A 17,153-nucleotide genomic window follows, 5' to 3' on the forward strand; every position below is an offset into this window, starting at 1 on the left:
GTCCCACCTGCCAGCACCTGGTCCATATCCCTCCAAACCCTTCCTATTCATATACCCATCCAAATGCCTCTTAGATGTTACAATTGTACCAGCCTCCACCACATCCTCTGGCAGTTCATTCCATACACATACCACCCTCTGCGTGAAAAAGTTGCACCTTAGGTCCCTTTTATATCTTTCCCCCCCTCACCCTAAACCTATGCCCTCTAGTTCTGGACTCCCCGACCCCAGGGAAAAGACCTTGTCTATTTATTCTATCCATGCCCCTCATAATTTTGTAAACCTCTAAGGTCACCCCTCAGCCTCCGACGCTCCAGGGAAAACAGCCCAAGCGTGTTCAGCCTCTCCCTGTAGCTCAGATCCTCCAACCTTGGCAACATCCTGGTAAATCTTTTCTGAACCCTTTCAAGTTTTGCAACATCTTTCCGATAGGAAGGAGACCAGAATTGCACGCAATATTCCAATAGTGGCCTAACCAATGTCCTGTACAGCAGTAACATGACCTCCCAACTCCTGTACTCAATACTCAGACCAACAAAAGAAAGCATACCAAATGCCTTCTTCACTATCCTATCTACCTGCGATTCCACTTTCAAGGAGCTATGAACCTGCACTCCAAGGTCTCTCTGTTCAGCAACACTCCCTAGGACCTTACCATTAAGTGTATTAGTCCTGCTAAGATTTGCTTTCCCAGAAGATAAATAGATTTTTGATTTATTAAGGAGTTTAGGGCCATGAGGAGCTGGCACACAACAGAAGTTGAGGCCTTGGGCAGAACAGCTATGACCTTGTAGAATGGCTGGGGGTGGTCCTAAGGGAATGATTGTCTAACCGATACATCTTACACTATGTTCTCAAGGGTAGTTAGGGATTTGGTTGGGGGGGGGGGGGGGGGGGGGTTGAACAAATGCTTGCCCAGCAAGTCATTGTCTCCTGAATGAATTTTAAGAAGGATATTCTATTGCTTTAAGCTTTCTTACTTTATGCAAAAGCTCAAGTGATCTCTCAGATATTTTGCTTTGCCTGTGCATTTATTGGTCAGTGCATTGAGTACAGGAGTTGGGAGGTCATGTTGTGGCTGTACAGGCCACGTTTGGAATACTGCGCTCAATTCTGGTCTCCCTACTATAGGCAAGATGTTGTTAACCTTGAAAGAGTACAGAAAAGATTTACAAGGATGCTGCCAGGGTTGGAGAACTTGAGCTGCATCAGCTGGGCCTATTTTCCTTGGAATGTCAGAGGTTGAGAGGTCACCCTCAGGTTTATAAAATCGTAAGTGTGAATAGCTAAGGTCTTTTTCCCAGCGTAAGGGAGTCCAAAACAAGAGGGCAAACTTTTAACTGAGAGGGGAAAGATTTAAAAGGGACCCAAGGAGCAACGTCTTCACGCAGAGAGTGTGCATGTATGGAATGAGTTACCAGAGGAAGTTGTGGAGGCTGGTACAATTACAATATTTAAAGTGCACAATATGAAATATGTGGTAATAAATCTAAGGATACATGAATAGGAAAGGTTTAGAAGGATATGGGACAAATGCTGGCAAATGGGCCTAGATTAATTTTGGATATCTAGTTGGCATGAATAAGGTGAACCAAAGGGTTTGTTTCAGGCTGTACAACACCATGACTCTGACTCCGTACTATACAGTACTGACACTTGCAGGCATCCTTCCCAGTGAAGTCTTTGGCCGTGTGCAAGCATAAACAGTGCATGCCAGAAGGCTATTTGTCTTCAAAAATAAAATTCAGCTGAAACCCACTTTCACCAAATACACAAAAATACAAATATGCTAGTTAAGATACTTGCTGAGAGTGGAATCCCTTAAATCAAAAGTCCTTAACTGGTCCGTTCACACTCAGTCCAACATGAAACCTTCTGTTCTGCAAACAAACCTGCATTTACATAACATCTTTCATGTTCTCAGAACTAAGCAACGTGCTCCAGCGCCAACTACAATCATTCCTCCATAACCACAGGAGCTCCATCTCTGAGAACCCAGTGAAAGATAAAATTCTCGACTGCGAAGCTTGTTAAAAATTGCAGATACGTGGGTTTGCCCACAGATGGTGAACTTTATTGTGACTTAGGTTTTATCGCAGATCGGTGAATTCACAATTTCACAAATACAGAGCATTTACTGAACAGGGTGGGGCTACATTTGGCTTATTTTCTAGAACTCAAATTGACATTGGTGATTGAGACTTTTTAAAGCAAAGGATAAGAGGTTTAGATAAGGCATAGAGAGAAACAGTCTTTGCATCAGCAGGCAACTGGTGATAAAGATGGGGCAGAATTCCAAGAAAAAGTGTCCCTGTGGGAAGCTCACTTAACACACTCTTATTAAGGTTTTCTTTGTACAGCAAGTTGGAACACAATGCAGGGACAATATAAAATAGCTATTTCCAAATATGAGGAAACATTCATGTGCTGAATCTTTAAAATTAAACCTTTGTACGGGATCGCATTCATATGCACGAGCTTTTATAAGTTAATGCTCATAAATGAAGGATCCCATGTACAGTGGAAATGAATCGAGTTCCACTTACAGTGATCTGCTTAACATCATCTTCAGCCTCATCCTGAGAAGAGTCACCAGCTGCAGGAGAATAAGAATACTGCACGTTACTGAAGTACTTGAAATTGGCAGAACATTGCCATCAGTTTCTGACCACTGCTCCTCCTCAGTCTAACACACTATTCGCTCAATGAAGAGAGTTTATTTGAGGGGTATCACATAGATTTGCAGTAAAGAAGCACACCTTCAGTGCAACTCTCCACACCTCACTATTATTATCCAGAGGAATCTCGATTATCTGAAGATCACAGGTGGGGAGTATTTCATTCGGTTAATTGAATTCTGGATGATCAAATGCCGGATAACATAACATAGCTTAGCCAAGCATCGAGACCGTGCGATCTTGCCGGATAATCCGAAATTCGAATAATTGAGGTGCCTCTGTATTATGTTGTTGTTATTATATGGTTCCTTTTTTTCTGTGTTTACCCAATATCCCCTTAAATGTATCTATACTACTTATCTCAACTATTTCTTACTGAAGATGTTTTTCTTGATTTGCCTATTAGATTTATTACCACATATTTCATACTGTGCACTCTTGGCTTCCCCCCAACAAGTTTAACACTTTCTCCAAGTCTACCCTATTGAAGCTTTTCATGACCTCAAACAAGTCTCCTCTCAGTCTTCTCTCTTCTAGGGGAAAAAGGATCCCAGCCTATTCAGTCGTTTCTGGTATCTATTAACCTTAGTGTCAGTACCATTCTTGAAGTTTGAAAAGGCTTTGAATAATATTGCTGGATAGGAAACCAAAAGCCTTGCATTCAGAGAGCTTAGGAAACTTCACACAGAAGCTCTGTATTTGACATTTACACTGGCTAATGGTCGGAATATTCTATCCTCCAATCTGTTGCCGAGCTCCCTTTTTAGCTCTTTGAAACGTTGATTCAATGAAGCACAAACTTCCTACCTTCATTTGCAGCTTCTCTCTCTCTGTGTTTTGCATCTGCTTTATCCAAATAGGAGAAGCTCGGTCTCAGCTGTAGCATTCCATGTAATGGAGTGACATGTAGCTCCCCTATCACACATTGTTGGGAGAAAAGAAAAGCTAAATAAACAGTACCCACAAATTAGTTGATTGTAGGGAAAATAAACTCCTTAAAAGAACGCTGTGCACCCTTATAACTGACTGCAGAATGATGCTTCAGTCTGATGTAACAGTGAGGAATTGATACCTGCGTGTACACAGTGTGTGTGTGCCAGCATTGCTTTTTACTGCATGTCCTATTGAAAAGGCTTTTTGCTTTAATCACATGCTTACACTACTTGAAATTCTCAGTGTACTCCCTGCAGATGTTAAAGAAAGAAATTACATTTGTCTTGCACCTTTCATGACCATGGGACATTTTAAAGTACTTTATTAAGAATGGTGTACTGTTTGAAGTGTAATTATTGTCGTAAAGCAGAAATGTTGCAGATTGAACCATGTATGCCTTCTAAGGTGGCTCTTTCGTCGTATCGTGGAAGAAATTTATCCCACAACCAACATTGCAGATTATCTGGAGACAGAGAGAGGTCTCAGAGAGTGAATTTTTTTGAGGGGGGGGGGGGGGGGGGGGGGGGGCGGGTGAGGAGGATTACCAAGAGCTATTTAGAGTGGGGGGGGGTCAGCGAGAGCAGCATGGAGTTGGTGATCAAAGAGAATGAAGAAAATACCCAGCGGAAGTTTAAACTTGCTGACTAATTATTGCTCAGTCATTGTGTTGGGACTTCCAAGAGGTGCTGACCAGCATGTTTCAAGCTAAAAACAAAAAGATCTGGCTCTAGGAAATGGGCCTAGTCTGCAATGGCAGAAAATGAATTTGTTAAAATTAACCTGTGGCAAGTTATGATCAACCTGAATTCACCTCAACTTAGTCACTTTTGGAGCTGAAGAATCAAAAAAGAACTGGCACACAGACACAGATCTCTCTCACATTAGACCTCGAATATAACACCCTCCAGAATCTTGAAGCAGCACAATTTTCTCCCCAGACCCTTGTAATAAATACATCCCTTTCCGTAATCCATTTGCATCTAATGTCCAGCAAAAGCTGGCTTCATTTCTCTCACCTTTCCTGTAGACTGCAGCAGCATAACGGGAGGTGTTGACAGCAGATTGAATGGATGAGAAGATCTGTTTGTCCATGAGTTTCCTAAAGGTGGGAAGGTGAGAAAGCTGCAGAGATTAATGCACTCTGGTGGAGCCAAACTAACAACCAATAGGGGTCAGATTGCAAACTTAGAAAGAGAACACTAAGGTTTCCTACGTGGTCCAATATAGTAATGCTGCTGTGGCAGAGTTAACTTTTCCTATAGGCAAAATACCCCTACCCTAATGTTACTTACGTTGCATAGGTACTTCCAGAGTCATCAGTACAGGTCCCATCAACATTGAGAGCAATCTGTTCCCCTTTGCTCCGACAGTAGTTGGGACTCACTGTATCAATCGCCATTTCCAGCTCAACCTGTGCACAAAAGCAAGTGAGAATGAGTAGGATCACAGCCTAAGCTGGAAGTGATATCTAGGAAGGGTTACATGTATCTTCAGAAACAGCACAGAATGTACAGCCAGAAAGACGCCAGTCAGCCCAAGTGGTCTATATCAACATTTACATTTTAGATTAGCTTCCTCCTACCCCTCTCCAAATCAGCCTTTCATTCCAATCATTCTGTGATAGAGGGTTTCCCTAAATTCAGTATTGGTAAGCCTCATACTAATGAAATCTGAGCTCACCCACAAATGCAAACAGTTCTGTATATCTATCAAATCAAATCCCTTCATAATTTTCAATATCTTTATCAGGTCACCCCATCTCCTTTACTAGGTTCATTTTAGTCAGATTGTTGTTAACTTTTACAGTTTGGTTTCTTCTCTGCAAATTGGAGGAAGGCACCATTGACTGTACTGCAAGTGTGCTCCAAGCTAGGTTCAACACATGTTAATGTAACATCGCTGCTTTTCAATTTAATATATTGGGTATACAGTTTATATATAGTTTTCCAATTTAAACTTGGAGTTGTATATAGAGTTACTATGACAATTTATGATCGTGAATTCAGTTTTTTAAATCTGGGAAGTCAGTAGTAACGTGGTAAGATTAAAAGCATCAATGAAGGTGGTTAGATTGTGTACTGAACCTGCCAGATTTTAACAACAATCACCCCTTCAGGGAAACAATCACTCCCTACCCTCGCACAGGGGGATGGAGAGAATGACTCTGCAACTCCACCCCCACAAGGGAGAACTGGTTGCTACCCATTCTCACCCCTCATGAGTCAACTGCTCTGTACCTTCACCCCCAGAGGGTTAGTTGCTTTGTACCTTTACTATCAGAGAGGGAGCCAGCCACTTCCCACCCTCACCTCCCCATGGGGTACTGATTGGCACATGTCTTTCTTGCCATACCTCAGCACGTCTTTTTATCTACCTGTTTTCCCTTCTGCTCCTCTAACTCCCTGATGTAATTAAGATTATCCACTGCCCTCAAGCTCCTGTCGTGTGGCCCTGAAATCAGGGACTGACAGAGATAGTAAAGGCTGAATGACCTCCTCCTGTGCTGTACCATTCTAAACACCCAATTCTGGTGATACAGGGTTAAACACAAAACTAAAATAAAAATTAGTTCTTTCCCCAGTGAGTTTACTCCATTGAATGACGGGACAGAGTCTCAGAGGAAACTTACTTTTTGTTGTTTAGGTTTTATTCTTGCTGATAAATGAGTAACATCATCATATTTCATCATGGCTGGACGCACGGGATACTAGGAATGAGAGACAGAAAAAAATAAACCAACAGCTCAATTATAGAATGCCAGAGTTGAAATTAAAACAAGAGGTGAAGCGCGAAGAGAGACAGTGTGACGCACCTGGAACAGGTACAGTTTCTCCGCTAGACTCTTGGCCAGGTGTACATCAATCTGAGGCAAAAAGGCAGATTTGTTATCAGGGATAGTCAAAAGGTTGTCAAAATATCTCTCACAAACACGCTTTACTCTCAGCTCTCCTTGTACATGTCCCACACAAACCCAAAAGTATCCATGTTAACATGAAGAACAGAACATACAACGTTACAGCACAGTACAGGCCCTTTGGCCCTTGATGTTGCGCTGACCTGTGAAATTAATCTGATGCCCACCTAACCTACACCATTCCATTATTATCCACATGTATGTCCAATGCCCATTTAAATGCCCTTAACGTCGGTCAGTCTACTACTTTTGCAGGCAGGCTGTTCCACACCCCTCTTACACTCTGAGCAAAGAAACTACCCCTAACATCTGCCCTCAATCAATTTAAAGCTCATGTTAGCTCATGTTAAACCCCTCAATTTAAAGCTCATGTTAGCCTTCACCATCTGAGGAAAATCACATTGAGCCAGCGCTGAAATTTGCCAAACAGAAAACAGTTACAACCATATCAACTAAACAAGGAACTTGAAAATGGAAACAGGGCGACTTTTCACTGTTTCAGTCTGAATATCTTTAAGCTTGTTAAGGGTAAAGGGGGTTGAATCTATATTTCTGATATTTGTAATTAGACTGTCTCTAGTTCTTACATAGTGCCATATCATTAGTTTCTTTTCCCCTTTTGTGTATAATAAACTTTGCTTTTTGTTTAGAAAAAGTACATTGGCAGTGTCTTGTGACCATGTTCACTGACTGAGCAACACAGCAGACTAGATTAGATTCCCTATAGTGTCCCTTCGGCCCAACAAGTCCACACCAACCCTCTGAAGAGTAACCCACCCCCCTCTTACTAATGCACCTAACAATATGGACAATTGAGCACAGCCAATTCACATTACCTGCACATCTATGGAATGTGGAAAGAAACCGGAACACCAGGAGAATGTGCAAACTCCACACAGACAGCCACCCAAGGCTAGGATCAAACCTGGGACCCTGGCTCTGTGAGGCAGCAGTGCTAATCTACTGAGCCACCGTGCCATAGTAAATAAATTGCTCAAATAAAACTTATCGTCTCTCAAGAAAGGTTCCTGGGATTTGATTTAGCCAGCATTACCATCAGCAGGGATCATAATTATTCAGGTCACAAAGCCCTATGAAGATGCAATTATTTATATATAGTACTAAGCTGCAACTTTTCATCTCCATTTTCAGATGAGAACTCCATTCAAACCAGAAGCAACCTTCTGTATATTAACAGTACTTTGAGGGATTTAAACCAAAGGTAGATTTATTGATACTGTTTTTTTTATTCAGGGATGTGAGCTTTATTTGCTCGGCTAGCGTTTATTGTCATTCTTATTAACCAAGATAAGGTGTCAGTGGGTCTTTGGGATAAAGGACATCAAAATCAAAGGTAAGATGAATTGGAAAGGTACCAGGTTATCAGTGCCCCAATCCCATTGTAACAAGGTACAGCAACACCACCTGATACTAGTGAATGGAACTCTCAAATTGGAAGACAGTGCAGCTCAGTAGTGGAGAACAGCACACGTTTGTTCAGTGAAGTGAAAACTTCAAAATCTATAAATATGTAACTAAGAGCATACAAGAATAAATAGAAGGAAGGATAAAGCACAAAATGTAAACTTATAGTTTACTCAAAAGGAGAAGCCAAATAGAAGATAACAAAAATCCTGACTAATGTGGCGATGAATGCTTGAATTTCTGATGTGTAACTAACATCTGCTTACAGTCACACTCTCCCATCTGAGCAGTCACTCACCTCTTGTATAACTGGATCATCATCTTCACTTGCCATGCTGAAATGACGAAGAGAGATGAGCTTCCACTCCCAGGCTTCACAACCTAAAATGTTTGAAATGCATTAGTGAGTTGCCCAATTCTCCTTCCCCTGCTCCCATTATCCAGGCCAGCTTCCAAAATCACGCACAATCAAGTCTATTTCCATGACAAAGTCTCCTGAAAGGTTCATAAAACCACTGTCATTGCAAAGGTTTTAACGAGGCTCTGGCGACCTTTCCTTTCATATAATTTAGAATCTAAAATGATAAAATGGGTAACATGGTGGCTTAGTGGTTAGCACTGCTGCCTCACAGCACCACAGACCTGGCTTCAATTCCAGCCTTGGATGACTGTCTGTGTCGAGTTTACACATTCTCTCTGTGTCTGTGTAGGTTTCCTCCAGAAGCTCCACTTTTCTCCTACAGTCCAAAGATGTGCAAGTTAGATGGATTGGTCATGCTAAATTGTCTTATAGTGTCCAGGGATGTGCAGGCTAGGTGAATTAGCCATGGGAAATGCAGGGCTGGGAAGCTGTTCGAAGGGGCAGTGGAGACCTGATTGGCTGAATGGCTTCCATCTGCGCTGCAGGGATTATATGATTCTATGGAAATAGTATCTGAATTACTCCAATAGAATGGGTGAACAAGCAGGGACAAAGTGGAAAAGATGTTTGTGTCTATATCTCTCTCCAAACAGCCCTTGGTGCAATCAGTAGCACTTTCAACTGGGTTGGGTTATGGATTAAGATTCATGTGAGGGTTGAGTCACAAAACCAAGGGCAGACCCATGAAGGGAGGATTGCCATTCCAGACATTAAACCACATTCCTGTCCATCTGCTCAGGTCGCTGGAGAGAATACGAGATGATAAAGGGTTAATTTGTTCTGCTGACATGCAAGAAATTGGATGTCCCGGGGGGTGTGATTTTCTGTCCTGCAGGCAGGATGAGACAATCTAGTCATACTTTGTAACTGCTGCAGTTTCAGGTAATAACCTAGTCAGACCCTACTTTAAGGAATAGCCTAGTCACACAGTGTTTCTGGAAATAATCTAATCACTTTGCATTGTTATGGGTGGCATGTGACTATGAAGGAGTGGCAGGGGGTTGTGACTTGCGTGCATGACTGACTGATGTAAAACCCTGTATAAAGGGAGGATGGTTCCATTGTTCAGACAGCCTCACTTGACATGCTCTGCAAGCATCGCAAAGAATGTTCAGTGGTCCTCCAAAAACTTGTACTTGCTGAAATAAATCGTGGCTGTTCACGGAAGCTGGCATATTGCAGTTGCATAAAGCATGCAAGAATCTCCAGAAGGGAACCTCACATTTGGCGACAAGAGTGGGATTCCGACATATATGGAGTTTCCAGGCGGATGGTAATATGAGACGGATGGGCCCACTAGTTAAGATTTACCTTGATTGCTCTCACTAAACCTATCATTCAGTTGACCCCTCGTTCCCTACAACTCTGTAGTGACGGAATCTCGGTGATAACTTACGCAATTGTATGCCAACAAGTTCGTCCCAGGGAGGTGCAAGTCCCCCTGGAATTCAGACATTAGAGTCCTCAGATCTATAAGTTACCAGAAAAGGAAGTTAGAGTCGCCCTGGAATTCAGAGATTAGAGTATTCTAATAGCGGGATCTAAGGCCCCGGAACACAGCACAGGATAATTACTGTGTCTCTCTCATTCACCCTGCCTTAGACTGGTTGTTAAGAGGGGAAATCCCTCACGCAAGGGTCAGGATCCTAAAGTGGGTGTGGAGACTGAATCATGAGAGTGTGGTGCTGGAAAAGCACAGATGGTCAGGCAGCATCTGAGCAACAGGAGAATCGATGTTTCAGACAGAAGACCTTCATCAGAAATGAAGCTTGTGGGTCGAGGCTGAGAAATAAATGTAAGGGGGGGGTCTGGGAGGTAGCTAGGAAAGCAATAGGTGGATGAAGGTGAGGGAGAAGGTGATAGGTCAGAGGGGCGAGTGATAGACGGCAGTGCCAAATTGGAGACTTGGGACTGGAGTAATATGGCAGGGGGAGAAGAAGGGAAATGAGGGAGCTGTTAAAATCCACATTTATCCCATGTGGTTGCAGGGTCCCAAAGTGGAATATGCCTCCTGACATGTCTGGTCTGCCTGAAATGTTTCAAATTCATGACACTGATGACCAGCTATATCACAACGCGGATTTCTGACCTCCTCAGTGACACCTATTCAGAACTCACTATATATCTGAAATCTCCTCAAAGCAACTGGCCATAATCAGATGTACTGCCCACGTAATGGACAATACAGACATCAGCAACGGCAATGCCAGAATTAATTAAGCTGCCAAAGATGTGGCAACAGCTCGCAATTCTACTGTATCCTCTATGAACCTGCCTCGAAAACAAAGGGCATAAACACTGGGCAGCGTTTACAGTGGGACACCCCGACCCAGAAAAACTAACACGGGAGACGCATGGGTGTTCGCACTCTGCGTCAAAAGGCCTCTGGAGCACTCCAGTTCGCCAAGTGTGTATACTTGATACTTTGTTACCAATGCTTGTTGTCTATCTTCATGCTGATACCCACCTTGGCAAGGAGGGAAAGAGACAGGAAATACAAAGATACTTTCAGCAGTTAACGTCGTCTCTGAAGTTTCTCCATTCACAGGTAAAGCATGCCTTCGACCACTGTCCGCTCCCTTCCCAACCTGATCCAGGTCCCACTCCACTTACCCAGCCCCCTGGAAATGCTACCCATTGCACACTCAATGCCTAGTCACATTCCTGGAAACACTGCTCAGCACTTCTGATAGACAACTGACCCTGGAAGGTATCACACCCACTCTGACGACCCCTCCTGCTCTCCCTGCACCAGCACCACCTGCCCAGAGTAGGGGATCACAACAGATTTAATCAGCTCCCCTGTCGTGAGCATGAAAAGTGATGAAGCTAACAATGGTGAAGAGGACGTCTGTATGGTTTTTGTCAGTGGCCTTCCTATGGATATTAAACCATGTGAGCTTTACCTTCTCTTTCGACCATTTAAGTGATATGAAGCTTCACTGGGGGAGATCCAAGATGACGGCGACTCAGCAAGTCTGAGTCTACAGAGCCCTTCCCAAAACCTGGGAAAAGTGGGTTTCCTGCCCCCACCACACTTGCCAAACCACCCAAAAAATTTCTTTAATCTTAATTAGCTGCTGAATATTATACTTAAATAGTCTAATACTGAGTGGATAATGAGTAAATCAAAGGGACCCCGCAGCTCTCAGAAAACAAAGACCCCTCCCCCACCCTCCTCTCCTCCGGCTGCAGCTGATGTAAAAACAGGCCTTGTGGAGATGATTGCTAGATTGGAATCGACACTCGTCAATTTCATCGCAGAATCCCGACAGCGATGGAATGCATTCGAAGAAAAGCTGCAGAAACAGAATCACTCTATGGGAGAATTGCAGGGCCGAGTGGAGGGGGCGGAACTAAAGGCCATGACCTCCGAGGCTGCAGCACAAACAGCTGCAGAACAGGTGCGAGCTCTGGAGCAGAGAGTCCGGGCCTTTGAAATCTACATGGATGATGTTGACAACAGAAATCGGAGAAAGAATATTCGATTGCTGGGCCTCCCTGAACAAGAAGGGAAAGGACAGTTAGTAGTATTTCTGGAGCGATGGCTGCCCCAGCTTTTAAACCTGGGGGCCGAAACTGACCGGGTAAGGGTGGAGTGGGCCTACCGGGTCGCAGTACGCGGATCTGGCCCAAACCAGCGCCCACGCCCGGTCCTGTTCCGGCTGAGGAGTTATAGGGAGAGGCAGATACTCCTGGATGCCTCCAGAAAGCTTGGAAAGGATCCTAAAGCTATGATTCATGAAGGATCCAAGATTATGTTATTTCAGGACTTCTCCCCGGCTTTGGCACGAAGGAGGAAGGCGTTTGATGAGGTGAAGAAATGTTTAAGGGACTTAGATATTCAATACACCTTACACTACCCAGCGACGTTATGCTTTACCCACGAAGGATCCGAGTATAATTTTAGATCATCGGAAGAGGCCAAGAAACTTTTAGACTCGTTTAAATAAATCGTAAGAGACAATTTATGTTGGCTTGCCTCTCCCACACTCCGTGGGGAGAAATGGATACTTTATTCTACTTTACTTTTGCCTCTGGGAGCGGGGTTGTCTTCCTTGCTATGTTATTATACTTAACTGTAATCTGTTGGAGTTGTAATTTTATAGTTATGTGTGTTTGTACGTGGCATTGATGCTAGCAGATATACTCAGGTATGGGTGGGGGTGCAGCGCTCACTGTTAACTCTAGCTCGGTATTATATCTAAATCCTATTAAGGAGCGCCCGGGTTGAGGGTGGGACACTGTTTGGGAGAGGATATGGTGGAACGTTGGAAAGGTAGTAAGGCCCCCTGAGAACAAGGGGGAAGATCTCCATTCAAACATGTTTAATTTTTTTTTTGTTCTTATTGTTTGGAAATAACTTCCTTTTTATCATACTGTTATGAGTGTATTAGAGAACATTTTCTCTTATTTGAAGGATGTAAGCGACTCAACTATACACTCTGGATGATTGTGGATTAGTTGAATTTTGATGATTATATATTTAAGATCTATTTTTATATTAATGTTTGTGCTTGAAAATTCTGCTTATTTTTGTAAATTTGTCAACATGTTAAATTCCCAATAAAAATATCTATATATAAATGAAGCTTCACTGATCAAGCTAACATTAAAACAGCCAGTTGGCTTTGTTACGTTTGACAGCAGAGCGGGAGCAGAAGCAGCAAAGAATCCATTAAAGAGCATTTGATTTGATCCTGAAAATCCTCAGACTCTCCGGTTGGAATTTGCAAACGCGAGCACGAAGATGGCCAAAAGCAAAGTGATGGCTGCACCTAACACCACGCCTTGAGAGCACACTGCATTGCATGGGACCCCTACGACTTTACTACAGGAGCAGCACTGATCCCTGCATCTCCAGGGACCTGGGCTCCCTTTCCACTGTACACAACAGAGCTAATCCCTGCCGGACTGGATTTTGTTTTCAGGTTGGACTTTACTGAAGCAGATTTTGGGTAACTGGCTCCTTTCCACTCAACTTGGAGGGGGTGGAGTGGTCACTTAGGACTGTGGATTTAAGAACTTTACTGGTGAACACTTTCTTTATCCCATGTGGGAGGATCCTAGTGATTCTTGTTGTTATAATCATTGTATGTTGTGTGTCAATAACATGTTTAATTACTAGATGTCAGATTCTTATGAATAAGATGGTAGTGCCTTTTTAAGCCCCATTTAGTTGGTTATCATGGAATGATAAAAGGAGGGAATGAGATGATGAAAAGAGTTAATTTGTTCTGCTGACATGTAAGAAATTGAATGCCCGGGGTGGTATGATTTTCTGTCCTGCAGGCAAGATGTAACAATCTAATCATACTCTGTAAATGCTGCAGTTTAAGGCAATAACCTAGTCACACCCTACCTTAAGGAATACCCTAGTCACACGCTGCTTTAAGGAATAACCTAGTCACACAGTATTTCTGGAAATAATCTAATCACTTCACATTGCTTTTAGGTGGCATGTGATTATGGAGGAGTGGTGGGAATCATGGCTTGCGTGCATGACTGACTGATGTAAAACCCTGTATAAAGGGAGGATGGTTCCCTTGCTCAGACAGCCTCACTTGACACACTCCGCAAGCATCGCGAACAGTGTTCAGTGATCCTCCAAAAGCTTGTACTTGCTGAAATAAATCGTGACTGTTCACAGTAGCTGGTGTATTGCAGTTGTATCAAGCCTGTAAGAATCTCAAGAAGGGAACCTAACAAATCCCATGGTATAAGAGCTGTCATCAACAGTCCTTTTATTTACTATTTTGGGAGAAATTCCTGCGTGCAAATCTTTTCATTTAACAAGTGTAGTTTGTAATTCATTTTATAACTTCTAAGCCTATAAACTAGAGAGTTAGCCTATGAATTAACACAGCTTGCCTTTACCGAGGAAGAAGTCACAAAACAGAAACTGGTCATTTGGCGCCTCCAGTCTATATATTATCTATTCTCCACACAGCAAATAGTTCTAACCATAGTAATATTCTTGGTCTCCTGCTGTTTGAGATTATCTACACAGTCTGCTATGGTGGAAAAACATGAACTTTATTTAATAAATCTCTGTGATTTCATCTTGCTATGATGTTGAAAGGACATTGTATCTGATGCCATACACTGCCTTACTAAATATCACAGTCAGACCTAATCCCTTAACATGACAGACATGAAATACCTTCTCCCTTGTTCTCGACCAAATGCTTAATTTTAATCCTATCAAATCGAACCTGGAAAGCTGACAGCTTCCACCTCAATCACTAATTCTAAATGATCTCCCACAACCTCAAGCCGCTGACCAAATAAGTTTCTCCTGTCCTCTGTACAAAATCTCTTACATTAATGATCCCATGTTCTTAATCCCTGGAAACAGTCTGCTTCACCAAACCCTCAACTTGTCATTATTTTATCTCACTACATTATTTACAACCTATAATTTCTTCTGATATAGAGACCGATATTCTAAAATTATCAGATTTAAACTTGCTTACATCATGCAGCAGTCTGGGGACTCAGCATAATATTCTTCCCATGGAGATCCTTCAGTCAACAGCAATATACTCAACAGGGAGAAGCAGCAGCTTCTTGAAACTAGTCCTGTTACTAATCAACACAAACATCACAAAAGCTTGGATTTCAGAGCTAAGGGCACACAGCTTTAGTTAAGAAAGATTTGCATTCAAAGAGTGAATTTCACACCCTCAGAACTCTTTGCAACCAATTAAATATTGCTAAAGTGTCACTGTTGCAATGAGGGCCGTGCGCCAACTATTTTACATACAAACAATGTGATAAACAAAAATCACCAGTTTTCACCATTTTATTTACGGGATAAATATCATCCAGGACACTACAGAGATATCCCCCGCTCTTCAACACAGTGCCATAGGATCTTGTAATTCTACCCAAGAGCACAGATAGCACCTACATTTAACAGCTTATCCAAGAGACAGCATCTCTAACAGAGCAACGCTCCTTCAATACTGGAATTGCAGGTGACAGTGTGAATCTCACATTCAAGTGCTTACAGCAGAACTTGAACCTACAACCTGATCATGTGGCAGTGCTACCCAGTGAGCCACAGTTTGTATGCATCCACATTCCAAATTGCAAAATCTATATTATACTATTCCCAACACCATCATTTTGCACTTCTGATTACTGTTTAAAAGATCTATCTCCTCCTCAAATATATTCAATACCAGCGACTTTTACAAAAGCATAGAAGAGGGGTTGGAAACCAGAGACAAAACCGAATATGCTGGAAGTACTCAGGACAGGGGGCATCGGAAAGGTCAACTTGAAATATTAACCGTTATGCCCTACAAATGACCTCCTAAGCGTTTTCAGCATTTTTCATTTTTATTTCGGAGATTAATAAATTTGCATTACTTCCTGACATTTTTCTGTGTTCACAATGGCTCTAGAAAGAGGGACAGGCAAGCTATTATATGTATGTAGCACAAGGGATTAGGTCTGACTGTGAGCTATTTAGTAATGCAGTATATGGCATCACAGGTCATCACATACAATGTCAGAATCATACAGCACGGAAAAAGACCCTTCGGTCTAACTAGTCCAAAGTTTGTGAGAAGATTTGTAGCTCGGGTGCTCGTTGTTGTGGTTCTGTTCGCCGAGCTGGGAGTTTTTGTTGCAAACATTTCGTCCCCTTTCTAGGTGACATCTTCAGTGCTTGGGAGCCTCCTGTGAAGCGCTTCTGTGCTGATTCCTCCGGCATTTATAGTGGCTTGAATCTGCCGCTTCCGGTTGTCAGTTGCTGTCCGCTGCAGTGGTCGGTATATAGGGTCTTGGTCGATGTGTCTGTTGATAGAATTCGTGGATGAGTGCCATGCCTGTAGGAATTCCCTGGCTGTTCTCTGTTTGGCCTGCCCTATAATAGTGGTGTTGTCCCAATCAAATTCGTGTTGTTTGTCATCTGAGTGTATGGCTACTAGGGATAGCTGGTCGTGTTGTTTCATGGCTAGTTGGTGTTCATGGATGCAGATCGTTAGCTGTCTTCCTGTTTGTCCTACGTAGTGTTTTGTGCAGTCCTTGCATGGTATTTTGTACACTACGTTGGTTTTGCTCATGATGGATATCGGGTCCTTTGTCCTGGTGAGTTGTTGTCTGAGAGTGGCTGTTGGTTTGTGTGCTGTTATGAGGACAACCAGCTCCCATTCCTGGACGTGATGGTACAGACAACACCAAATGGAGAATTCAGCACAAAGGTATACAGAAAAGCCACACACACAGACCAAGTCCTGAACTATGAAAGCACCCACCCCAACACACACAAACGAAGTTGCATCAGGACATTATTCAAAAGGGCCACAACATACTGCAGCACACCTGAACTACAAAAAGAGGAAGAAGAACACCTATACAAGGTATTCAACAAAAACGGATATCCACGCAATTTCATCAACAGATGCCTCAGGGAAAGACAACGAAATGAGGACATGCCACAACCCAAAGGACTGGCCACACTCCCATACATCAGGAGCATTTCAGCCAGACTGCTGCTACCACTAGGACTCCTAACAGCACACAAACCAACAGCCACTCTCAGACAACAACTCACCAGGACAAAGGACCCGATACCCAGCAGGAGCAAAACCAACGTAGTGTAAAAACTCCCATGCAAGGACTGTACAAAACACTACATTGGACAAACAGGAAGACAGCTAACGATCCCCAAGCACTGAAGATGTCACCTAGAAAGGGGATGAAACGTTTGCAACCAAAGCTCCCAGCTCGGCGAACAGAACCACAATAACTAGTCCATACCGAACATAAT

At 42.9% G+C, this 17,153-nt stretch overlaps 1 protein-coding gene across 1 annotated transcript in view; it reads right to left on the reverse strand.

Annotated features, from left to right (window-relative positions):
* polr3e (polymerase (RNA) III (DNA directed) polypeptide E) overlaps window positions 1–17,153 on the reverse strand; it is a 71,167-nt gene that overhangs the window by 36,734 nt on the left and 17,280 nt on the right. The window contains exons 3-9 of the mRNA XM_060840210.1: window positions 8,249–8,331; window positions 6,424–6,474; window positions 6,241–6,318; window positions 4,904–5,022; window positions 4,628–4,710; window positions 3,486–3,593; window positions 2,547–2,596 (exon numbers count right to left, since the gene is read on the reverse strand). Coding sequence (XP_060696193.1) covers window positions 2,547–2,596; window positions 3,486–3,593; window positions 4,628–4,710; window positions 4,904–5,022; window positions 6,241–6,318; window positions 6,424–6,474; window positions 8,249–8,284 — 525 coding nt within the window. The 5' untranslated portion in view covers window positions 8,285–8,331. The remainder of the gene's footprint in view (window positions 1–2,546; window positions 2,597–3,485; window positions 3,594–4,627; window positions 4,711–4,903; window positions 5,023–6,240; window positions 6,319–6,423; window positions 6,475–8,248; window positions 8,332–17,153) is intronic.

The sequence above is a fragment of the Hemiscyllium ocellatum genome, chromosome 20, assembly GCF_020745735.1.
Source record: "Hemiscyllium ocellatum isolate sHemOce1 chromosome 20, sHemOce1.pat.X.cur, whole genome shotgun sequence".
Classification (NCBI taxonomy): Eukaryota; Metazoa; Chordata; class Chondrichthyes; order Orectolobiformes; family Hemiscylliidae; genus Hemiscyllium; species Hemiscyllium ocellatum.